This window comes from Polyodon spathula, chromosome 11, assembly GCF_017654505.1.
Source record: "Polyodon spathula isolate WHYD16114869_AA chromosome 11, ASM1765450v1, whole genome shotgun sequence".
NCBI lineage: Eukaryota > Metazoa > Chordata > Actinopteri > Acipenseriformes > Polyodontidae > Polyodon > Polyodon spathula.
The window spans coordinates 26,234,980-26,260,864 of record NC_054544.1 but is presented as its reverse complement, the minus strand read 5'-3'; the positions used below and the strand labels follow the sequence as shown (position 1 = coordinate 26,260,864).

General features: G+C 40.2%; 1 protein-coding gene across 4 annotated transcripts in view; it reads left to right on the top strand.

Annotated features, from left to right (window-relative positions):
• LOC121323270 (transmembrane protein 198-B-like) overlaps positions 1–25,683 on the top strand; it is a 109,035-nt gene extending 83,352 nt beyond the window's left edge. For 3 of the 4 annotated variants that reach the window (XM_041264238.1, XM_041264239.1, XM_041264240.1), the window contains exons 5-6: positions 5,360–5,443; positions 20,740–25,683. In XM_041264238.1, the coding sequence (XP_041120172.1) occupies positions 5,360–5,443; positions 20,740–20,883 (228 nt within the window). In that variant the 3' untranslated portion in view covers positions 20,884–25,683. The remainder of the gene's footprint in view (positions 1–5,359; positions 5,444–20,739) is intronic. The other variant, XM_041264242.1, reaches the window with a different exon arrangement.
• Positions 25,684–25,885: the final 202 nt, after the last annotated feature.

The window sequence follows — 25,885 nt, the reverse complement described above, 5'->3', positions numbered from 1 at the left end:
GTTTCAATAGGTGAGATACATACATAAAAACAAACTGAACACAAACCGTCATCTGAGTTTGCCCTTATGTACAAAATCCCTATAGTATAAGTGTAACCCCTTGTCACTGGGAGAAGCCTACCTCCAGTGCGGTCCAAAGTTCAGTAATCTGCAGTCTTGCGCCTTAGTGAGTTTCAACCAGTTCTGAGGTGCCTACAGCTAAAAGCTGATATACGCTAGAAAACTGCCCTTTAGACCTCTCATTTATTTTTTTCCCAATCACCTGAATGTTATCCCCACTAATTACACACCACACTTATCAAAATTAAATAGGAGCACTTCCTATCAAAAGTTTCCTGCAAACAGCAGACTGATTAGATAAGCAATTTAAACTAACATTAATAATAAAAACAAAGGGAGGAGAGTAATAGTACACACAGTGAAGAAACAATGTTTGTGTACAGCATAAAAAAAAAACTAAAAGAAAAGATTAAAATAAATACTGACTAAAGGAGTACTTTATATATGTCTGCTCTTATGTTAACTAACATAAGTACCTATGGTGGTATAAACATTAAACTATCGGCCCTCTATTGCATAGACCACTGTGAAACATTCCAGCCGACCTTACGGAGAGGAAATAACTCCAAAGCAGAAATAAATAAAGAAAACAAAACCCAGGATGTGTCACTGTTGCAGGCCTGTATGATGCTAGTGCTCGCTGAGACTGGAAACCGCTGCTTAAGCTCTCCCTCTGGAACCCAAATTGTGGGGCCGGATTAACACAGGGGCTTTAGGGGCTGCAGCCCAGGGCCTCAGATTTTTAGGGGCCTCAAATATATATATAATTTATAATACAATATCTAAAAAATGAATAAGTAGCGTGTGACTGGTTGGATCGGAACAACAGGTCTGTTTTACTAAGCCGTATTGCGTTAGAGGAGCAGGGACTGCCTGATCATATGACTTCACCTGCGACCAAGTAACGTGCCGCTTTTAACAGGTGTGCTGCGGTGCAAACGTGACACAGATCACAACCTGAAATGTCTGACTAAGCAGCACCAAGGAATTATGAGAGCGACACTGAAAATCAGAAACACAACAAGTACAATGTCATCGCGGGGAAGATATGTCAAACAAAACACCAACGCTGACACGCTATTTTAATACAATACCAACAAATGCATGTGAAGATACCAGTACTTCGGAAAATACATTAGAGAGAAATCAACAGGAGGAAACGACCTGATGCGTTACAGTGGGGCAATCTCCATGGGGAAATAAAAATAAGTCTCACCTTTTTCTCACACTATTTTGGTAGTTGTTTCGGTTTGTGTGTTTTTCCATGTAGTTTTCTTTTAGACTGAGAAATTTTTGTTCCAAATGCAAATAAAGTAATTCATCTTAAAATACCGGAGGCAGTATGTTTGTGCCCGAGTTCCAATCTGTTGTTCCTGTGTGTGCAACTCTGCTGATTCTGCACGCACAAATAATAATAAAACAACAACAACAACAACATGACATGTGAAAGCACTGTGTACTATCCTCGTATGATTTGCTAAACATTTTTTGGTTCCATATATATTTATTATAAATGTATTAAACACATACATATTGGTAAGAGATAAGGACAACACATTTCCAGATAACCTGCTATTACGACAAAAGAGTCTGCAATTTGCATTTCCCATTTTGTATTTGAAACTGCCAGTAATTAACGTGTGGCCAATGTTCATTTTCAAAACTGGCGCCAATGCAAACATTTAATCAGGTCAAATGTGGATCAGCTAAGACTAAATAATTTGACATTAATGTTAATGGAATGTAAACGGAAGCAAATGAACGTGCAAAGAAGGGCCCCCAAAACGATAACAGCGCCAGGCTCCAATTAAACTTAATCCAGCCCTGCCAACTTGCACAATTAACAAAGAAAAAATGTGACTAATGGCTAACTAATTATGCTTTCATTTATAGACGTGAAGGGGCACACACAATGCTCACAAATGGTGACCCTGCTTCAGGCAGACAGCCATCAGGACTCAAAAGAAAAATACATTGTGCGTTGTTGTGTTTTTCGTTCTTGTTACACGTTGACTCCACGTAGCCGGAGGACACACTGAATTGTTCCCGGTATCCCAGGTGCCTGACCGATAGCAGTAGCAGCTGGATACAATCTGTGCACGCTCCACTACATGCACTGCAAGATAGAAAGCCTATTCCTGTGCCTTATACATTACTCCAGCTGTAAGGCTATTAATTTTAAATTTTAGCTAAAATGGAATACTTGTATTCAATCTTTTGTAGCTGCTGTCTCTTTTCTTTTTTTATCCTTTGCTCTCTTATTCTCTTTCCAAGCCCCATCTTTCTGCTCCCTATTGGTTCCCATTCTACTCTGTTCTTCTTAGTGCTGAAAGTCATTTGCTAGTCCTGCCATATGAAACTGTCTGTCACCAGAAACTATGGTGATGCCCTCCAACCTCCCTGGGACTGTTTCCCATAGGCTTCGATGTCACTGAGCTCTGCAGCTCACTTCCCTTTGTTTACGTTGCCCACCTCGCTGCCTTCCCCAGGCTACATGGCTGAGTGGCTTTGAAGAGAAGGGGAGTGTGGGGCAGATATGTTGTTGATTAACAAATCCACAGTTAGTACTATGAATCCACAGAAAACTGTGGATTCATTAATGAAACCACATTGAGTCGGAACAATTCACCAGAGAAGCGACTAGCATTTTATTACGCAACAATTATTTCAACAATTACTTCAACAATTACTTCATTAATATTGTACATTTCAAATGTAAAACTTGGAAAAGGGTTTGCGATTTCAATTTAGCATTTCATAATGTTTGCTTAAAGTAGGGTAATACAATTATATATTAACTATGTTGTACGGCAGAGCGCTCACAGTAGTGACTTTGCAGACTTCTGGGCTTGATGGCAGCAGCTTCCCAGACCCTTCCAATGGGTCTCCTGCACATGCACCCTCTAAGCAAGCCTGGTTAACAGCAGGGTTTTTCAGCCTGCGTTGAACCACAACCACCTATTGACAGTGTCTCGTTACTGTCTAAAGGCACTCTATTCGTGGAAACAGCAAGCCCAGACACCTCAAGGTAGCACTGGGCAGTGTTGGCAGAAGAGAGGTAATCACCACGGACTCGTCCAGCCTGGGCTGGGACACTGTGTGGAATGGCAGGGGTGTGCAAGGTGTGCGGAACCCCCCTTGGCAGGGTCTCCATGTCAATGTTATAGAGCTGCAGGCAGTTTACCTGCCCTTGCATTTTTCTTTTTTTTGCAGGAGGTTTGAGGGAGACATGCTTATCCATACAGACAACTCAACAGTGTTGGCTTACCATCACGCACTAGCAACCACAGGATGGCCTTAGGTCGCCCAGTCTCCATCTCGTGGCCCACAAGCTTTTGCTCTGGGCACAAGAGAACCTCCTCTCACTATGGGCAGTTCACCGCGCACCAGCAACCCCTGTAGTCTGATCAGGCGCCTCTGGGCTTGCCTGTAAGCTGTCCAGAGCTCTGTTGTCTTCCGACGCTGTAGCTCTGGGTTGGCTGTATGGTGGGGCTACAGTGTAAAAAAAAAAAAGAGGTCGGCTGATGGCACACGCTTCGGAGGACAGCATGTGCTCGTCTTCACCACTCCTGAGTTAGCGTGGGGGTGGTAGCGGTGAGCTGAGCCTAAAAAATAATTGGATATGCCAAATTGGGAGGAAAATAATAAAATAATTGGCACTTTTACTAAATTTAGAAAGGAAAAAAAGAAATATAACCATTAATCTTCAAGGTCACTGCATCCATGATTGCAGCAGGCTTAAAGGAAAAATGACGCTGAAATCTATGAGTCCTCGGGGGTGGGGCATTACTGCACCACAGGTGCTGCAAGCATCTTTAGTATATCTTATTCAAGTTGTGGGTCTTTAGGAGGTAAATAGCCATATGGTAATGGTTACATTTCTATTTCAGGGAAACATGATTATGATAATAACCAAACATTTTCCTCTTTCAGGTTCAGAAGGTATTTACAAAAAAAAATACATTTGTGATTTTTTCTTATGTCCCGTTTCAGATTCGATTCTTTTCAAAGTAACTATAGCAGATTCATTAAACGTGACAACAAAAAAATTACGTTGAACCAAAATATCCACGCAGTAGGTATATAAAAAGTTCAGTACTGCAGCAGATAACTGAGTACAAATGCCAAACATACTTAATTTAATATTCAAACCTCCAAGGAGGCTTGCTACCTGCTCCTTTCTTTTAATGAAGCAACCGTGATCCCGCCTTTCAGGGTTAGGCCTTATCAGTATTCACAGCAGTCTCACTTCCAGCTTTTACTGCCGCCCGGAACACCACCCTCTCCCGGTTGTCTTCTGGCTTACTCCTGTTCAATTTTTGTACCTTCCTGTACCTACCAAATACACTGACTGCCGTTTCTCAGCAAAATTTCAGTTTTTATTTGGCAATCCCTTCTCCCACCTCCAACCCACGCTGATTGGGCACTTACAGCATTTTCCCTCCATGGCAAGAGTAATACAGAGGCAGTACCACATTTCAACCTATTAAACTGTTCAACCTATTACAAATACACTCATTTCAGTCAGAGCACCAGCATTGTTGCAGCAGGAAGGAAGGGAGCATGAACTGGGTACACTGCAATGTTTAGAAGAAAAATCTCCTTCTGCTGACGAATGTTCCCAAGTAAATTTGAAATTCCCAAATTTATTCAGAAAAAAATGGCTGCAATATGGACAACAGCAAATACAACAAAGGTAATGTGTGTCTTCTAAACACTGTAGCTAGTGCTGCATACAATATGTACATTCTAAGTACATTCACTTTATGATGTATCCATTTTCTAATAGCAACAGAACTCTCATCAGAGGACTCTTAAGTCTGGGCAGGTCCTTGTTGTTATGTAAAATGCCCTCGCTAGTCACTCTTATTACTGGTGTAAGGCTTGCAAACAGTGATTTCTTGCCAGATACCATTTTTCAAAATAAAATGCTTTAACATGTGCTTTGAAAACTGCACCTTTGAGACCTACATAGTGAATAAAAGTGCACAGTAATTAAGATTTGTGGAATTATTTTATTTGCTGTAACCTCTTTAAATGAAGTAAAGCAATCAATAGAATCATCTGGCCTAGCAATAACCATGGGTGAAATTAGAAGAGAGTATCACGTGTGCTTCAGGTGAATCTACATACTGTACACGACGAGTATGTAAATAAGATGGGTTTTTAATATACAGCAAGAATGCTTTAAGTAATAAATGCCTTTTTCCCAGTTTTTATTTTCTAATGTAGTTGATATTTGTTCGGATTCAACATGTTTTAAGTTGTAGCTTAATTCTCCCTCTCCCCATCATTATAGCAGATCCAGTTTCCTGCCACGGTGCGTTTACCTGGTTACCTGGCAACTAAGCCAGGCTCACATTCACACTATCCGGGAAAGTTGGTAAGCATCACAAACATACAATCCTTTAAGAAACTATGCAGTTTTTTTTTTTTGTTGTTGTTTTTTAGGTTTTTTTTGCGAATAAATCAAAGTTCATATTTTTCACCTAAAAGCATTTTCAGGTAACATCTATGAGACAAGTAACATCTATGAGACAGAAATGTTGTTTCTGTCTTCAATCTGATTGGCTGGTGAACATGGCAAGGTGTATAATAAACAAATATACATACAGGCTAATAATCACACACAAAGTATTTATTTTGGCATCTTTTTATGTGACGTTTCCCTCAAGTTTGTTAGTAACATACATCACCAAGATGTGAATCAGCAGTATGCATAGAATAATATAGAATAAGAATGAAGTTCAAAGAAAAGTGCATGTTATTTAAGACCTAGATGTCATTAGGTACGCAAGTGAGGTGTTAGTATGGTAAACTATATTAAAATGGCTGATGAATCACTTCTTGTGTTCTCAAGATACATGTAAAAGTGTGACAGACAGACGGATGTACGGACAGAGAGACGTGAGCATATAGCCCTACAATCTGATACTCCCAATAATTTAAGCTAAATAGTATTAATACAGAGTTTATCAGATATGTGTACAAATGTGTGGCATACATACATACATATGTACATTCACACACACACACACACAGTTTCATCCCCTGATAATACTGATTAGAAGATTAAGATGGTACTGTGGACATTTGTTAATGATCTAACACAACAGCGATGGATCTCAACACAGGTATTTATAAAGTCACTTGGTGGGGACTAACTTGTGGTTTCTGTTTTCTCTCATTCAGAGGCTTCAATCTATATCCTGTTCAATATGATATCCATTTTCCTCAAGTATACTATCCATTGTTGGCTGGATGATTGGCCTGCATATTATAGTGGCGCAGTAGCGGTTAGGGTTGAGCAGGCAGTTTAATGTTAAACCCCAATTTCTGTACTTTAATAACTTTGACCCCGTTTAATGGATTCGCATGAGAACATGAATGTGCGGTCCCTTTGGTTAAATCTCTTGATGTGGGCGAGATCCACATACTGAAAACAAATCAATTTTTTTTTTTTTGTCAGTCTCCAGCTCCAAAATGGTTTGGATTTTTTGTTTGACAATTTTACAGTACAAGGGGACTGGCCCTGAAGTTTTCTGGTTTGGAGAAAAAAAAAAGATCCGTTCTGAGTTATAGCTCCATACAGCTCTTGCAGTTAGATGTTTAGAATTGGAAAAAATATCCTTTCTCACGAGGGTCTAATCTTCTTTCGTCAGAAAAAAATCTTTGTTCGTGAGGCAGACAAACTGAAACTGCCTAAAAATCATATATCTTTAGTAAACCGTATATAATTATAATTGGGACTCCATAAGAGTGACTGTAACATTGTCTCTTCATTTTGTGAGCTGGAAACGTGTTTGTTTTTAAAATCTTTTTTTGCCACACATCTCACAAAAAAGGAATTCTTCTCACGAGAAAACAACTGTTTTGGTGAAAATATAATTTAGAATTTAATTTTGTTGTGAGGGGGATCTTCTTTCGTGAGGTTCTTTCGTTCTCACAAAAAAAGAATGTGGACAGCCACTGCCGAGTCCTCAGGAGAGGATTGCCCGAGACAAACAGCTTTTCCCAGGCAGCAGCGTAAGGTACCTCCCTTACATTTTAGTTGCTGCTATGTCCGCCTCTGTTCAAGTTAAAGACAAAAGACCCCTTAACCACTGCCGGGTCCTTGACTAATTATAATTGGTGTAGGTGAAGGTGGAGCCTGTAGCGTGGAGGTTGGCATGTTTGCCTAGCACGCCAAAGATCAGTGGATTGAAAACTGGTGAAAACTTCCTTTTTTGTATTAATTATACTTTTATAATAACATAATTTATTAGTTTTTTGTACATGAGTGTGAATATCCAAAATGCTAACAGTAAATTGCAGTTTATATATTAAATATTTTAATGCTTATAGTAAAATTAAACATCCTCGCTTAAAAACTATCAACTACCTGTGTTATGTTTTTACTTTTTTTTGCTGCGAGAGATGGTACAGCTATGGCCACAACTTTTTTTGTTTTATTTTTTATTTTATTTTATTTTATTTTTGTGTTTTATTTAACATCATGTAATCAAAGAATCTACAGAACGATATTGCATCTGCCGGAAGCCATAATAGTTGTACATTAGTATTTAGGACATGTTAGATTTTGAAATGTCACATTTTGAAATGTCACAGTTTTTCATTAAGTATGGAAAACTACAAAGCGGAATATAATTCAGTATGTTAACGTAGCATTATTCCACAGCCTTCGTTTGACTCTGTGAAGAAAAGTGATTTAATTATATAGGGAGATGCAAATTTTTTGGCAATAGCTGTACTGCTAATTCAATGTATTCTAGCAGATACATTACAACTGTACAGGCAATACTGGCAAAATACAATAAACATAGTGTCGATGTACGGTGGTCTGTAGTGTATAGTATATATTTGACCCATAATATTAATGTTATAATTTATTACATATGATGTAACTTTTTGCCTAAACAAAGTCTCCACAATGCACGAACAGCATCCCCAAATTGCTGTCAGCCAAAAAATTTAAATCTGTTCGTGTTCCACATGAAACAAGTGGCACGTGTCGGAGTCTGCCTACCTCACAAAGTTCCATCAACTCTGAATATTACAAATGGATGGTCAAAATGAAGTATTAAAAATATCAAAAATGCTTTTGGGATATTGATTTGTTAAGTTTGTTCATGATGTTTCGCTTGTGAGTTGTAACGAATGTATTTCAACTGTGGGCTTTGACGTGCACATGTGTTTTTTGTTTTTATAGTAAAGTTTTCATACTAACTTTTGTACTTGATAACATTCATTTAAAAATCCAATTGATGCGTATTATTAATACGTTTTAGTAAGTTTTGTTTTACTTCACCAGGGCCCAGTAAATCGTAGTGCCAGCACTGGGTGGGAGGTGAATAGGTGGAGAAAAACCAATCCTGTGTGTTATATATAAACCTGTCAGTGTTTAACAAATATATGTCTGTGACATGTTTAATCAAGTTTACATAATAGAATATAAGGCTTTCTAGCTATAAATATATTCTCAAAAAAGAAGAAAATTCCCCCCTCCCGTGAAAAAAAAAAAAAATCTGCGTTTTGATGCTCCTTACCCGCACAATGTTTCACAGTGTAGTGGAAGGGTTGCAGCGCCAGATACCACTGAGTTATCCTGGCGTTATTGTCCTTCAGTGTGTGTAACCACCTTAAAGGAGCATGACCAGTGACAAGAGAGAAAGAACGACCAAACAAGTAAAGGGCGAAGAGTGAGAGTAGCCCATTTGATGGCTAAACACTCCTTCTCAATGACGGAGTAGTTAATCTCCCTAGGAGCCATTTTTTTGCTCAAATAAATGATAGGGTGTTCTACCCCATCAACTTGTTGGGACAGGACCGCCCCCAGACCATTGTGGGAGGCATCGGTCTGAAGGATGAACTCTTTGCTGAAATCTGGTGAAATCAGAGCAGGAACTTGACAGATTCGCTTCTTAATCATATCAAATGCCTCCTGATACTGCCCTGTCCATTTAACTAGTTTTGGAGCAGCCTTTTGGGTGAGATCTACCAGGGGGTTGAATATGATGGCATACTCGGGGATAAAACGGCGATAATAGCCAGTTAACCCCGGTAGTGATCTCACCTGTGACTGTTCTTGCAATTGGCTTTACCCGGCCATTACCCATAATGTATTCAAGATACTGGGTCTCTTGTTTGCCAATTGCACACTTGCTCAGCTTGGCTGTTAGCCCTGCCTCCCTTAGGGACTGTAGGACAGCTGAAAGTCTAATAATATGCTCCTTCCAAGTGGAGCTAAAAATCGCCACATCATCAATATACACGGCGGCGTACTGATGATAGGGAGCTAAGACCTGGTCCATCAGTCTCTGAAAGGTGGCGGGAATAACATGCAACCCGAAGGGCATGGTCCGGAAATGGAACAAGCCATCTGGGGTAGAGAAAGCAGTTTTCTCTCTCGAGCTCTGAGTGAGTGGAATCTGCCTTCCAAGGTTGAGATTAACTGCACCTTACCCATTCAGTCAAGGAGTTCATCCACTCAGGGCATTGGGTATGCATCGAACTTGGAGATGGCATTAACCTTTTAAAAGTCCACACAGAGTAAAACTAGCTTAAAAGGCAGTGTATGGCAACAGGGCATCAGTGCTGCATCTCCAGCCAAGCCCCACCCCTTGTTCGTTGTAGTTTTCACATATCTCTTTATAGATGTGCATACTGGTAAATCCTCTCCTTATCACTTGTTTTATCATGTTTTAATTCCTCAATAATGCGATCCAAGTTATTATTTTATTACTATAGTATCTTAAAAAGCTCTGCAAATGGCCGTGATATTCTTTGAGTGCTGGAAGCAGAAGCAGCTATCTCCTTCGTTTGTGTCCGTGTTATCTCTGTGGTGCCGGGGGGGCTATCAGATACACCCTTTGTTTTTGGCTCCTATCGGTCTCACTCAGCCATTGAAAGGTTTTCTCATCTTTTTCCAGAGAAAAAACGACTGGAGACCTGTGTTTTACGTCTTTTTGATGATGTCGAACAGGGTCTGACATCGGACCGGAAAGGGAAAATTGTAATGTCAGACTTGGTCTGACACAGGACCGCAAAGGGTTAAACCTTTCCACTAACTGGTAGGGCTCTTGTTTCTGATTTGGAAGTAACTGTTACCCCATTGGAATATTAGTTGTAGCCGATGGATTGACAGCGGGACCAAAATCCTCTTCTAAACTGTCACAAGCTATAAATAGGGCCTCCCTTTCAGTCCAGGGTTTTAGCGAGTTAATATGATAAATTTCGGTCTTATTTCGGCGATCGGGTTGTCTGATTTCATAATTCACATTACCATTTCCCTCTATCACCTTATATGGCCTCTGCATCTTAGCACACAACTTAGATTCCGATGTGGGAAGTAGCAACAGTACTTTATTACCTGGCCGAAAAGTCTGAATTCGTGCTTGTTTTTTGTACTGTTGCTCCTGGCAGTGCTGAGCTATTTTTAAGTTTTCTTGTGCCAAACGACCGACCAATGCTAGGCGGTCTCTTAGCATGATTACATACTTGACTATGTTGTCAGAAGTTTTTGTTTGCTAATCCCACCCTTCTTTCACAAGATAAAGGATACCCTGTGGTTGCCTCCCATACAGCAGCTCTCTTGCTGCAAACATCAGGTAGGGGAGGAGTTTAGCCCAATGTTTCTGCTCTTGGTTGACAAACCGCTTCAGCATCTGTTTTAAAGTCTGATTAAAACGTTCCACCAAACCGTCCGTCTGCGGGTGATAAAAGGAGGTTTGAATGGACATAATTTGCAACAATTTATATAATTCCTTCAAACATTGTGACATGAAGTTTGTTCCGTGATCAGGGATAATTTCTTTTGGAAGCCCTACTCTCGCTATAATCTGTACTAACTCTTGAGCAATTGCTGTGGATTTGAATGGTACTACCTCTGGATATCTGGCCACCACTACCAAAATGTGTGTATATGCAGAGTTAGACTGGCTCAATATACCCACTATGTCCATAGCAATTCGTTCAAATGGGAATTGTGATCAGGGGCAGTGGGACCAGCAGGGCTGGGCGAACCCGCCCCGGCACTTCTTGCTGGCATTCCAGACACTCCACTACACATGGTGTCGCCTCACTAAAAACTCCCATCCAGTAAAACTGACCCAATATTCGTTCCTGAGTCTTGTCGTTACCTAAATGGCCCGAACAGGGGGCATTGTGTGCCAACCACTTGATCTCACATCGAAAAGACTGGGAAACAAATAATTGTTTTACAATCTGAGTTATGCTCATGGTTTGGGGTACTCTATATAGTAAGTGCCTGACAATAATGTGGTGAGGATATGTAAGAGGATGGTTATCCTGTACATCCTTCCCCTCGATAGCCCAAATCTGCACCCAGATGTGTGTCAGCAAAGGATTGTTCTTTTGTTCCAACGCTAGGTCCACATCTCCGTCCCAGAATTTCGAGATATCAAGCAGAGTTTCAACACTGGGGGTCTCAGTAGCCCGCCCCCGCAGGTCACACTGAGTCCCGCTCCCCTTTCCCATACATTTGATAGATTCTGAGGTTTCCCCACCAAACCCCAGCCTTGTTTTGGGCGAAATCTGGAATGGAACAAATCAGAGTGCAGCAGATAAAATATTCCCAATAGCTTTCCCCGCTTCACCAAGGGTCATACCGGAGACTGGCTTTACCGTTTTACTAATCATGCTATCAAAATGCGGCCAGTCTCGACCTAAGATGACTGGATATGGCAACTTTTCATCCACAGCCACGATTACGAGTCTGGTATGACATCCAATTATCAAATCTAATTTAGTGAGGGGGTAGTCCTTGTTATCCCCATGGATACCGGAAATGACCACAACGCCACATGACCACCAAGGTACCCTGTCAATAGAGCTTTTGTAATTGAAGTTTGCCCACATCTTGAATCCACTAATGTGTGGGTGCTCACATCACCAACCCGTACATTAATAATACAAGGCCCCTCCCAATCATTACCTCTGGACTGGTTCTGTCAGGACATAATGGGAGGTCACATCACATTCTATTGCTGCCAGGCAGTCCCTGGCGAGGTGACCGACCTCCTGGCACCAGTAACAGGTGAGGCGAAAGGGGACCCACGGAGCTTGCGTGTCCCACTGCCGGTTCTTACCCCCCTGGGGGTCGCCCTCGACTTCCATTGTGTTGGAGGGAGGTTGCCCATGAGGTGACGTTGCAGTACTGGTCCGGTCGTGGGGGTGAAGCGTTGTGCTGATCCTGAAATAGTGGTTTGATGGAGGCAGGAGTAGGTGTGGCAACCACTGAAGGAACCCTTCAGCCAATCTGACTGCTACATCCAGTGTGGTAGGACGATGGAGGCTGATCCAGTTCTGTGTGTCTGGCCCCAGTACCTTTATGAACTGCTCAATTGCTTAAGTGTTCAGCCACTTAAGTCAGTACTTGGTAGAATCACCTTTTGCAGCAGTTACTGCTGTGAGTCTTTTTGGATAGGTCTCTACTAGCTTTGCACAGTAGGATGGTGAAATTTTTGCCCATTCTTCACGGGAAAATTGCTCCAGTTCTGATAAGTTTGTTGGGAATCGTCGATGGACTGCAACCTTCAAGTCTTGCCATACATTTTTGATTAGATTCAAGTCAGGACTTTGACTGAGCCACTCAAGAACATTAATTTTCTTCTTGTTCAACCACTCCAGTGTCAAGTCTTTGGCTTTGTGCTTCGGGTCATTGTCCTGCTGAAATGTGAATTTCCTCCCCAGTTTCAGAGTCCTGGCTGACTCAAACAGGTTTTCCTTATATATATATATATATATATATATATATATATATATATATATATATATATATACACACACACACACAGTTGTATGCAAAACTTTGGGCACCCTTGGGAAAAATGTATGTTACAATGAATCTTTCAGTGAACAGAAGTTGATCTGACCTCTGCATGGTATAAAGTTAAACATGACACCTTTCTGCAAATTTTAATACAGGATTACTATTTATTTGCATTTATTACAGATTCAAAATAATAAACAAAAGTGAACACGGCACGCGCAAAAGTTTGGGCACCCTTTTGGACCATTCTTAATTACTTCTTAAAAAGAAGATTGCTAAGACCCAGAAAGGTTGATTCGCTCATTAGGACTTCAGTTAGTCAGGTGAAGTCTATTCCAGTGTTGAACTATTACTCTGTAGTAACTTCATACCTTCTGATCTGTCAGACTGTGATGGTTCTTCTGCCCGGTTTCAACAACCATGGGCTCCTCTAAGCAGATGTCTGGGGACTTGATTATGAAGATAATTGACTTTCACAAAATAGGAGAAGCCTATAAAAAAAACTCTCTCAATGCTTCCAGCTAGCAATTACAACTGTCAGAAACATTGTCAAGAAATGGAAGTTAAACGGTTAAACAGAAGTTAAACGGTTGGAACGGTTAAAGTCAAGGCAAGATCTGGAAGACCAAGAAAAATATTACATAGACTTGCCCAAAAACTGGTCAGATCTGCACAACAGAACCCACAGGTCACTGCAAAGGACCTTCAGAACAGTTTAGCTGACACTGGAGTAGTTGTTCACAGGTCCACAGTACAGCGTACCTTACACAACAAAGATCTGCATGGGAGAGTTGTCAGAAGGAAGCCTTTTCTAAGACCTCATCACAAATGTCAGCGTCTGAAGTATGCAAAAGAAAACCTTGACAAGCCTGAAACTTTTTGGAACAATGTGCTTTGGACTGATGAAACAAAAATTGAACTGAACAACCAAAGTGTGAAGCATTACAGAAAAGAACACCTTGCCAACTTTTAAGCACGGGGGTGGCTATATTATGCTCTGGGGTTGTGTGGCAGCCAGTGGAACTGGAAATATTGTGCGGGTGGAAGGAAGAATGGATTCAACTAAATATCAACAAATCCTGAAGCTAATGTCCTAAAGTCAGTCAACCATTAAATATTTACAAGAAAGAAGAAGAAAGGTTTTGGAATGGCCATCACAGTCCCCAGACTTGAATATTATTGAAAATCTGTGGGGAGATCTCAAACATGCAGTGCATGCAAGGAGACCTAAGAATCTTTCTGAGCTGGAAGAGTGGGGAAAAATTCCAAAGGCAAGAATAGAAAGACTCTTAGCTGGCTACAGACAAGAAATGTTTGGAGGCAGTTATATCTGCCAAAGGAAGTGTTACCAGTACTAAGTGACAGGATGCCCAAACTTTTGCACGCTCCATGTTCACTTCTGTTTATTATTTTAAATCTGTAATAAATGCAAATACATAGTAATCCAGTATTTAAAATTTGCAGAAAGGTGTCATGTTTAACTTTGTACCATGTAGAGGTCAAGTCAACTTCTGTTCACTGAAAGATTCATTGTAACATACATTTTTTCCAGGGGTGCCCAAACTTTTGCATACAACTGTGTGTGTGTGTTTGTGTTTGTGTGTGTGTATGTGTGTATATGTATATATATATATATATATATATATATATATATATATATATATATATATATATATATATATATATATATATATATATATATATATCTCCAGCTTGAGTTGCCAGCTTCGCTCTGACTCTCTTCAAAGAGTCTGTCTTGATTTAACAGCAAATTGTACCAAAGATTTGAACAATTGCAATAAGAACCTTGTGCAGAAAGCTTGTAAATAGAGGGGACAGGTTAATATGCCATATTAAATTCTCAAAATAGAGCTTTTAAAGTTAAATCTTACATATTTTGCACCTCCATAACTGCATAGGTCTCAAATGTGCAGTTTGGAAAGAAACACATCTTATAGAGAACTTTATTTTTATTTTAAAACAGACATATGTTGCTGCACTCCAAGTTCAAGTTTGCTTGCCTTTCCTTTCTGGAAGTCTGTTAATGCATTACTTCCTTGGTCATTTCACCCTAGCAGTGTATTCTGGGACAAAGCATGTTACTGGATGAAAGTGTCAATAAGGGAAGCAGCTGATTGGCTATTGACAGGAAAGAAGCCAGTGACAAGGTGGGGACAATTTCCCACTCCAAGTGACCAGACCCAGGAAGTGCAAGACAGGCTGAAAGCATAGCTTTCAAAGTATGTTTTTTTTTTACCTAGTCTATAGCTATGGCCAAAATGCATCTCCTACAATTTTAGGATTGAGAAAAATGATTTAAATAATAATATTAACATAATTTAGATAGTTTATTTAACATTGTGCAGTCAAAGAAGTTACAAAAGTCTACGGGAAGCCATAGTAGTAGTACAGTATTTCATGTTATATTTACAAATGACAAATCTTTTCCATTAAGTATATGAAAAACTATAAGTGGTATGTAATTACACTGAACAAGTATAAACGCAACATGCAGCAATTTCAAAGATTTTACTGAGTTACAGTTCATATAAGGAGATCAGTCAATTGAAATTAATTCATTAGGCCCTAATCTATGGATTTCACATGACTGGAAATACAGATATGCATCTGTTGGTCACAGATACCTTAAAAAAAAGGTAGGGACGTGGATCAGAAAACCAGTCAGTATCTGGTGTGACCACCATTTGCCTCATGCAGTGCGACACATGCAGCACGACACATCTGCTTTGCATAGAGTTGATCAGGCTTTTGATTGTGGCCTGTGGAATGTTGTCCCACTCCTCTTCAATGGCTGTGCGAAGTTGCTGGATATTGTCAGGAACTGGAACACGCTGTCGTACACGTTGATTCAGAGCATCCCAAACATGCTCAATGGGTGACATGTCTGGTGAGTATGCAGGCCATGGAAGAACTGGGACATTTTCAGCTCCAGGAATTGTGTACAGATCCTTGCACATAAGGTCGTGCATTGTCATGCTGAAACATTGCCATCGATAAAATGCAGTTGTGTTCATTGTCCGTAGCTTATGCCTGCCCATACCATAACCCCACCGCCACCATGGGGCACTCTATTCACAACGTTGACATCAGCAAACCGCTCGCCTACACGACACCATAAACGCTGTCAGCCATCTTCCCGGTACAGTTGAAATTGGGATTCATCCGTGAAAAGCATCAAAGGTGAGCATTTGCCCACTGAAGTTGGTTACGATGCCGAACTGCAGTCAGGTCAAGACCCTGGTGAGGACGACGAGCATGCAGATAAGCTTCCCTGAGACAGTTTCTGACAGTTTGTGCAGAAATTCTTCGGTTGTGCAAACCCACAGTTTCATCAGCTGTCCGAATGTCTGGTCTCAGATGATCCCGCAGATGAAGAAGCCAGATGTGGAGATCCTGGGCTGGCGTGGTTACACGTGGGCTGCGGTTGTGAGGAGGGTTGGACGTACTGCCAAATTCTCTAAAACGACATTGGAGGCAGCTTATGGTAGAGAAATGAACATTTAATTCTCTGGCAACAGTTCTGGTGGACATTTCTGCAGTCAGCCTGCCAGTTGCACGCTTCCTCAAAACTTGAGACATCTGTGGCATTGTGTTGTGTGACAAAACTGCACATTTTAGAGTGGCCTTTTATTGTCCGTAGCACAAGGTGCACCTGTGTAATGATCATGCTGTTTAATCAGCTTCTTGATATGCCACACCTGTCAGGTGGATGGATTATCTTGGCAAAGGAGAAATGCTCACTAACAGGGATGTAAACAAATTTGTGCACAAAATTTGAAAGAAATAAGCTTTTTGTGCTTATGGAAAATTTATGGGATCTTTTATTTCAGCTCATGAAACATGGGACCAACACTTTACATGTTGCGTTTATGTTTTTGTTCAGTGTACATGTGTTAACATAACATCATTCAGCCGGTTTCATTCTATAGGGTGGTGCAAAACTTTTGACCATAGTACCAGATCATGTCAAATGAAAATACATGTTTGGTAAGGGATGGTAACTATTTTTGTAGCTGCAATTACTTTAAGGAGTAGGCGGCTCACCACTGTAATGCAGGGAGATCAGGTTTATAAAGTAAAGCTGTTCTTACCAGCTGTCATAGTGGCTGTGTGCATTAAGGATTGGAGTGCATCTGTGGGATGTTGACAAGTCCTTATGAAAAGCATGCCAGCCATGAAATCCTCTCACACACACCTGCTCCTCATGGAAACCATATCACTACGAGCAAGATATTGGCCATGCTGTTCAAACTGTGAAACCATTAGCAATAATTCAGCACTGGGAAATGTGTCTTAGTTCCTTAAGAAATATTTTCATTGTGTGCCCCTATACACTAGATGCATAATTGTTTTGCATTGTGAAGGTCTGTGACAGGCTGGTGAATGGATAGAGGCCCAGAGACAGACTGCAGTTCAAAATAATAACGATTTTATTATAAATGAACACAAAATAAAAGTGCACAAGGGCAAAAATAACGGTATTTAAATACAAATAATAGAAGGCGCTGATTGATCATTAATTAAGTTAATCATTTAATCAACTAATCAACCCCAGCCACCTGAACATAATAAACCCAGGCAGGTAGGGGAAATTAACCCCATCCCTGCCAATTTGTAAACGGCAGAGCTTTGCTCTGCCACAAGGTCATTTCTGCAGTGTGTTGATATTGTATGCGTGTCCAGTTTGGCAATCGCTTTTTAAATCTTAATTAAACTCTTCCTCCTTTATTTTGTACTGTTTAGGTGGACACAGATATACTATAATATAATATTTGCATGGTGCATTGTAACTGAAGGCTGTTGGTGTAATGAATGCATTCACACTTTTGTGCCATATCAGATGCATTCACATATGCTTTTCAAAAGTGCTAATATGCACCTGGGACAACACTAATTCAAATTCAACCCCCAATAATCACTAACATTTCTATAGAGAGTGTGAGGTATAGTTATACATAGAGGAAGTATAGATGCAGATGTTCTCTGTTAAGATGTCATTCCCCTTTGAACTACAGTGGTGACATAAAGAAACTTTGATTAACCAATGAAAAACAATGTATATCATAATGTACACACGGTCTCAAGAGGATATAGATATAAGTGAGTGTGTGTGTGTGTGTGTGTGTGTGTGTATTGGTTGTTAGATGAGTATGCAAACGCAGCACCCATTAGACACAACACTACAAACAATGCTGTGGATGTATATGTAGATTAATCCTCAGATTTATACTTTCACCTTGGTATTTATACTAACACCTGGATATGAAGAACATGTAATGAGCTGTTTGTTGTAAATCCAGGCTAGAAGGCAGCATAGAGTGTCCAGAAGAGATTGTGGGCTTGCTTCAGCCTGTACTCTATAATATAGTTCTACAGGTCCATTCTGTATAGAGATTGTGGGCTTGGTTCAGCCCATACTCTATACTGTAGTTCTATAGGTCTATTCTGTAACACACGTCCCAGTCCTAAGAACATAAGAAGATAAGAAAGTTTACAAATGAGAGGAGGCCATTTGGCCCATCTTGCTTGTTTGGTTGTTAGTAGCTTATTGATCCCAGAATCTCATCAAGCTGCTTCTTGATGGATCTCAGGGTGTCAGCTTCAACAACATGACTGTGGAGTTGGTTCCAGACCCTTATAATTCTCTGTGTAAAAAAGTGACTCCTATTTTCTGTTCTGTATGGCCCTCTAATCTCCATTTGTGACCCCTGGTCCTTGTTTCTTTTTTCAGGTCAAAATAGTCCATTGGGTCGACTTTGTCAATATCTTTTACAATTTTGAATGCTTGAATCAGATCGCTCCATAATCTTCTTTGTTCAAGACTGAATAGATTCAATTTTTTTAGCCTGTCTGCATATGACATGCCTTTTAAACCCCAAATAATCCTGGTCGCTCTTCTTTGCACTCTTTCTAGAGTAGCAATATCCTTTTTTTTAATTTAGTAATCGACAATTATTTTATAATTTTTTCTCAATTTGGCATATCCAATTATTTTTTGGCTCAGCTCACCGCTGCCAGCCCCGCGCTGTCTCAGGAGTGGCGAAGACGAACACATGCTGTCCTCCGAAGTGTGTGCTGTCAGCCAACCATTTTTTTTTCACACTGTAGACTCACCGTGCAGCCACCCCAGAGCTACAGCGTTGGAGGACAACGCAGCTCTGGTCCGCTTACAAGCAAGCCAGTAGTCGCCACACCAGACTACTGGGGTCGCGGTGAGCCCAGGACACCCTGGCTGACCATTTTGAGATTTCTCCTCTAATAAATACTTTCTGTTTTCTACATGTTAACCACTGCCTAATCCATGTGCATGCATTTCCTTGAATCCCTACTATGTTCAGTTTGAGAATTAATCTTTTATGCGGGACTTTGTCAAAAGCTTTCTGGAAATCTAAATAAACCATGTCATATGCTTTGCAATTATCCACTGTTGATGTTGCATCCTCAAAAAAATCAAGCAGGTTAGTTAGGCACGATCTCCCTTTCTTAAAACCATGCTGACTGTCTCCCAGGATACTGTTACCATATAGGTAATTTTCCATTTTGGATCTTATTATAATTCAGGCTTACTGGTCTGTAGTTACCTGGTTCAGTTTTGTTTCCCTTTTTGTGGATCGGTATTACGTTTGCAATTCTCCAGTCTGTTTGTACAGCCCCTGTATCAAGAGACTGTTGCATGATCTTGGTTAGTGGTTTGTAAATAACTTCTTTCATTTTTTTGAGTACTATTGGGAGGATCTAATCCGGCCCAGGGGATTTGTTTACTTTAATTGCTCCTAGTCAATTTAACATTTCTGCCTCTGTTATACTAAAGTTATTTAAAACTGGATAGGAACAGGTTGACATGTGGGACATGTTGTCCATGTCCTCCTTTGTAAAAACTTGTGAAAAGTAATAATTTAATATATTTGCTATTTTTTTCTTCATCTATGATTTTACCATTTGTATCTCTTAGACATTTAACCTCCTCTTTGAATGTTCTCTTGCTGTTATAATATTGGAAGAACTTTTTGAGATTAGTTTTAGCCCCCTTAGCAATGTTCATTTCTATCTATCTCTTGGGCTTTCGAACTTCCTTTTTGATTTGCGTTTGCAGTTCCAAGTACTCATTCTGTGTACTTTGTTTTTGGTCCCTTTTAAACACCTTGTAAAGTCAGGTAGTTAACCCACATTAGTGCGGATATACTGTACAGTAGCAGAGGCACTTCTGAGAGGAAGTATGTGACACTAAAGAACTATCAAAAGGCCCTATTTGCAAAACTTAAAGGACTGTTTTTTAAAGTTTTATGAACATTCTCTTCATTTAACAATGCTTTGGAAAATGAGAATCAACTTCTAACCTTTTCTAAAACAGTGAAAGGCATTTTGTAAACTGCAAACAGTCCTAAACACAACGTTCTTTAAAACAGTCCTTTAAGTTTTGTGAATAGGCCCCAGTGCTATGTAAAGTTACAGTAACCAATTAAGCACAAGGTGAGTACTTGCGATGCTGCTTTTATCATGTGGGCAGTGTGAAAGACAGAGGCCACACAACTGAACTTACATAGTTCCCTGGCTCGATTCTAACCAGTTTCCAGAAGGTGAGTGTTTACTACTGCACTACCCCGGCTCCTTATACTAAAGTCACCATAGTGATGCCTTTCAAATCATAGGTATTGTATAGTATTTGTTCTCTGAGCTCATTTGTGGAAAAAGATGCCAGTTTGCTTCCAATGTCATTTTAATGTTTTTTGTTTCCTTTTCCTTATCTTTGTTATGATGTTTGCATCATTCTGTTGCTATAACATTGTGTTTAAAAATGGCTGGATTGGAACTTGGTCCCGCGGTTGTATTATGCTACTGGTTGTAAACTGTCTCTCTCTCACCCTCAGAGCTACATCCAGAGTTTCCGGGACAGACAGACGGGGAACCCCCTGAACCTGGGCAGTGTCGCACACACTATTGTGGACCTGGACTACGAGTGCGGCTCCATGGTGCCTCTGACCGCCGCGTCAGGACCTGCTGTGCGTGTCTAAAGCAAGACACAAATGACCTCTGCTCTCTAGCCGCATGGGGCTTGATCCAGAGACCTGGTTACACTAAGGAATGTGGAAAATGGGCTGTGTGATTAGGGTTGGACCCACAAAAAAGAGAGAACCTGTGACTGGCTTCCGGGCCTTCTGGCCATAGCTGCACGTCACTCATACCCGCTCCATTTTCACATTCCCTCTTCCTCTGTTTTGGAAACCTCTGGTGAAGATGGGTCTCCAGCGAAGCTAAACTCTGCTTACCTGTGTAAGCTGGTTCTGCTGCGGAGGTTGCTGGCCTCTCATTTGTATCATACAGAATGTCTTCTCTAACCCATAACACCTCATTGACAATGTGTCTCACAGATGCACTTTCAAGAGTGGAGAGATTTTCAAATCTCACACCTACAGCTGGATTCTCCCCACCGTATTAACACAGCAAAGCTGGTTATGCTCTGAAACAGCCTCTGCTCTCCTTGTAGTCTTCTCATTTGGCAGTTGGGAGTCTAGGGTCTCTCTTAATCTTAAGCCATCTCTGAGCTCGACATTCTAACTCACAGATACTTGATAGTCCAGAGACCCTTGAGTCTGAGGGACCTGGTATCTCTAGGTATCATTACAGGGAATTATCTATCCACCGTATGCCTGCAGCTGCCATGGGTTAGCATTCTGGCTGTCCCTTACTCTGGAAAATCTGATCTACCGTGCCATTGAGCATCTTTTTTTTTTTAATTTGCTCTCTCCATAACTGGGTTTGCACCTTCTTTAAATTAAGCTCTTAAAGTTATACAGAAGACAAACAAATAGAAAAATAAAATAACAAAGAGGGGTACCCATGTTAAATATTTAGATTTTCACCATTTTGGGCATGACAAAAGAACAAACCATGTTTGAGCTTTTACCATTATTGTTTATGGCCAAAAAAAAGTGCTCATTGGGCCTTTGTTGAAGGCATACCATGCGCTCACTGGACTTCTGCGGTGACAAAACCATAAAACACTCAGGTTGTGTGGTATTGCATTTACAAAGTAAGAGCTTCCTACTGTGCACAGGGGAGGAAAGGCTGTAACACTTTAGCAGTTCTCTACCAAGCAGTGATGGCCACAATTCCAGTCCACACTTACAATCTGCTCCATTCATTCCCATAAATACACCTGTTTAGTTAAACCACAGAATGTTTTTTTAGGGACAGGTTGAAATGAGAACTTCACTGGAATAGGCTTTTGGTTCACAGTTTGACTAGTCATGCTTTTCTTGGAGACCAGCTGTATTCAAAGCTGTCATCTAATGGTCTTACTAATTTATTCATAAAACTGTTCTTTAAACTCGTATTGGTTTATTAAACAACAGTTTTTGTTTAAATAAAATAGTTGTGAATAGGGCAGGCCTGCAATAGATTTTTTTTTTGTTTCTTTTCAGCCTTTATGATTCCGATATTAAATCCAGTTGTTTGTTTGTTTTTTTCACTCAAACTCAAAGCTGCTTCTTCTTTACAAGCCATGTGCTCAGCAGCAGCCTTTCATCACATGAGTGTTTTATTTGAAGACAGTTATTATGGGTTGTGACTGTTTCTCAGAAGCCATCAATAAAGGGCACATTGTGAAGGCTAGAACAAAGCAGATTGTTTTGCTTTCCCATTTTCCACAGTGAAAAATTATCAATGAAAACAGCCTATATCAAAAATCTCTTTACTTCAGATGCTACAATCAACTGGGCCGGTACTTTCTAGGAAACTTTATATTCAAATGTATTGGCCATATGAGTTTTCTCAGGAAGTCTCTCCAGTTTTGTTAAAAAACCTTTTAATTTTTGCTGTTTTTTTTTTAAACAAAAAATGCATTTGAGCTCGGGTCATGTTAAGGGGTGCAAGTGGGAGTCGCCCCTCCTGGCCAAATCCTTAACTGTCTAACTGGGACACTCCTGCACAATGCCTGGTGAGCACAGCTCTGCCCTCGAGGAAGAAGCCCTGCAGCCGCACTGGCATCACCCAGCTACGGGGTGTGCTGCAGTACTTGAGAAAGGGGAGGGCCTTTCAATGTTTTCTGTGGGGGATTATGTTGAGGACACTTGGCTGGGCTGAACCCCTAAAATATTTCGAGGCGCCCATTTTTCCAGATGGGTTTTTGCATGATATTGTGAATTAGGAGTGAATTTTGTAAAGTGGTGGAGTTTCAGTCATTTGAAAAACGTGTCCTTTTTGTACAGACAGCTACGTTCCACGTAATGTAAATGTAAATTACTGGCATTAAGGGCGACAGTTCCTGTACATAGAATTGTTAATGACTTCTGTACTTTTATTTTTTTTTCTCTGAGTAGAGGGTTTTTAAGCTTGTTGGCTTTTAGGAAGTTGTACTACTGAGATATGGGTGTGTTGAATGAAAAAGGCTCTCTGGATTTCGGCTGCTCCAGGGTGGTGTTCCACTCCATTTGGCCCCTCACTGCTGTAAGGGCCCCTGCTGTCTACGCCTCAGTTTAAATCAGGTTCAATGGCATAGAGGGCCTTTTATTAATGATCTCAATAGCAGCAGCTGTTAACGCTACCTTAATCCTACCTGGAAACAATGAAATTAGGTCAGTTTTTTGGTGGCAGTATGAACTGCCGCTCTTTAGATAATTAAAACAGAACCCATAGAGGGATTTTTTTTAAATTGCTTAACTAACCCCTGTTGATAAAATTTGAATTAACTTTTAAACTACTCCAAAAGTATTATCCCTGTGGAAATATATCAGTTTTAAATCTGCTGATTTGAAAAGAAAAAAATGCTGTTGTGGTCTGCATATGCTAAAATTGTCACTGTTCTTCAGTCATGAAGAAGAGAACGTTTCTATTTGACACACAAATAGAAACAGCATTTAAGTAACCCGAAAAACCGGCCATTTCTTATTTTGACAGGAGGAAAAACAGCTACTGGTTTAGGACTACACTATTCATTCAAAACCTTCCTTTTGGACTCTTTTGGACAATGAATACAAATACATTTGCTTGAAGCTAGTTTAGTGTGTTTCAAGTTAACAGTGTCCAAGGCTGTGAGTAGCTAGTGGACCAGAATCTGACCAAAACTATCTTTCTGGATATACACATACAACTGACCCTGGTTAAGACTAATTGTAAGCCTAAGCTAGGGTGTTCCAGAGCTGTGAAACTAGCCGTTAGACTGTTAACTAAATGGCAAACCTTCTTTGAAATAAATGACTGGCTTATAATCTTGGTTGATTTAACATTAAGCTAAATAGTCTAACTGTGATATTTACTCCTCAATGTGTATAAGATATATTATGAGCATTCATAGTCCTGTAGTTATACGATGAACAAAACCCTTGGAGGCTTGTTTGTGGCTTTCCTCATGAGGTACATAACCACAGCACCCTGAATGTTCATTGAGTATTATGTTTACCTAACGAGGATAATTACAGATGTTTAACTAGAAAGTAATGCATGGGGTAGTGTATGATAGATGAGAATGTAATGCCCACCCAAGGGGTGAGATGCTACTTATCCAAGGGAGAGTGGGCAATACACTTATCTATCACACACTACTCCAGCAGTATTTTTTAATTTATTTATTTTTTAATCTCTGGGAGCATTTTTTCCCCCAGCTGAGAAGTGAGCAAGAGAAGACAGCAGCGAGGTGTGGTTGGGGTTCTTTTCAGTCTGACTGCTCACGCTGGGGTCACGCTGTGCTGCTGCTCGTGGAAATGTGAACTAGATGAGTCCATGAAAGAATTAATCAGCAGTTACTACACCAAAACTACGGAGCTGAATTTTCGTCTGGAACAATGTCTGGTCAATCTCATTCTGTTGTTGGAATTTAGTTAATGCGAGAGATTTGGCAAGAAAAATATTCACTCAGGAAAAGTATTCCTCAGCATGGCTATGTGAAAGTGATTTGATGCTCGGTATCTCAGCACTTAGTGTGACTGGAACCTCAATGCTTGTGTCTGAGGAGATGGTGCAATTCTGCTGTGTGAAAATCCTGCACAGCTTCCTTGCGGTTAAAGCTGTTCTGCTGTTGGTGAACCTCACAGTCTGGTCGTGGCCCAGGTCTGACTGGGCTTGTTGGGAAGGAGGGTCTCAGTGAAAAGCGCAACACATTTCTGAGTATCCTAGAGGCTTTCAGATCATCTCAATGTAATCATAATTTTTTGTAGTATCTTAAAGCATGCTTTTGTAGGGAATGTGGTTATGGTGAACAGTCATAATTGTTTAGTTTTTTGGGGGGTGGGGGTGTCTTGTGTTTATAAAAAAACATTGGAGGGACAAGAGGTTACTCAGGACATCATGACTGAGATTTCAGTGTCCGCAGTTTTCCAGTGCCCCGTAACAAGTGGAACAAATATTACTTATGTGATACGCTGAAATGTATTTTGAACCAATACAGGAAACAGTTTCTTGTTTTTAACCTAGTATTTATTTTCATTTATATTTATATTAATTTGTCAAATAAATCTTTTATTATAAATACATGTAAATGTCACGTGATACTAATGTTGTGCTGTCTGAGATTCTAAGGAGGTGTAAGTACTGTATAGTGAGCTCAATGTATCATTTATTAGTTTAAAATGTATGTATTCATTTATTTATTCAAAATGTGGCACTGGTGAAGGTCTTAAAATGATTGCTCATTTGCATAGTCACTGTGGCATTCAGAAACTTTTAACATCTCTGTTAACGTAGATATTTGTTTATTTAAAATCCTTCCTTAAATCTTGCACTTCCATTAGATACTTAAGTCTCAAGTCTGCAGTTTTGAAAGAAATACATGTTATACCAAACATGTATTTAATTTTAAAACATGATATCTGGTACTACATGGGTCATTTCACCTCGGCAGTGTCGCTGGGTCAAAGCATGTTACTCAAAGAATGTCAGTCTATAGGGGAAGCAGCTGGTTGGTTAGTGAAAGGAAAGAAGCCATTGAAGAGGTGGGGTTAGAACCAGGGACTCGAAATGGAACCGGAACAATAAACAAATGATATTCAAGGTTTTGTTTATCAGTTAATGTTTTTCTTT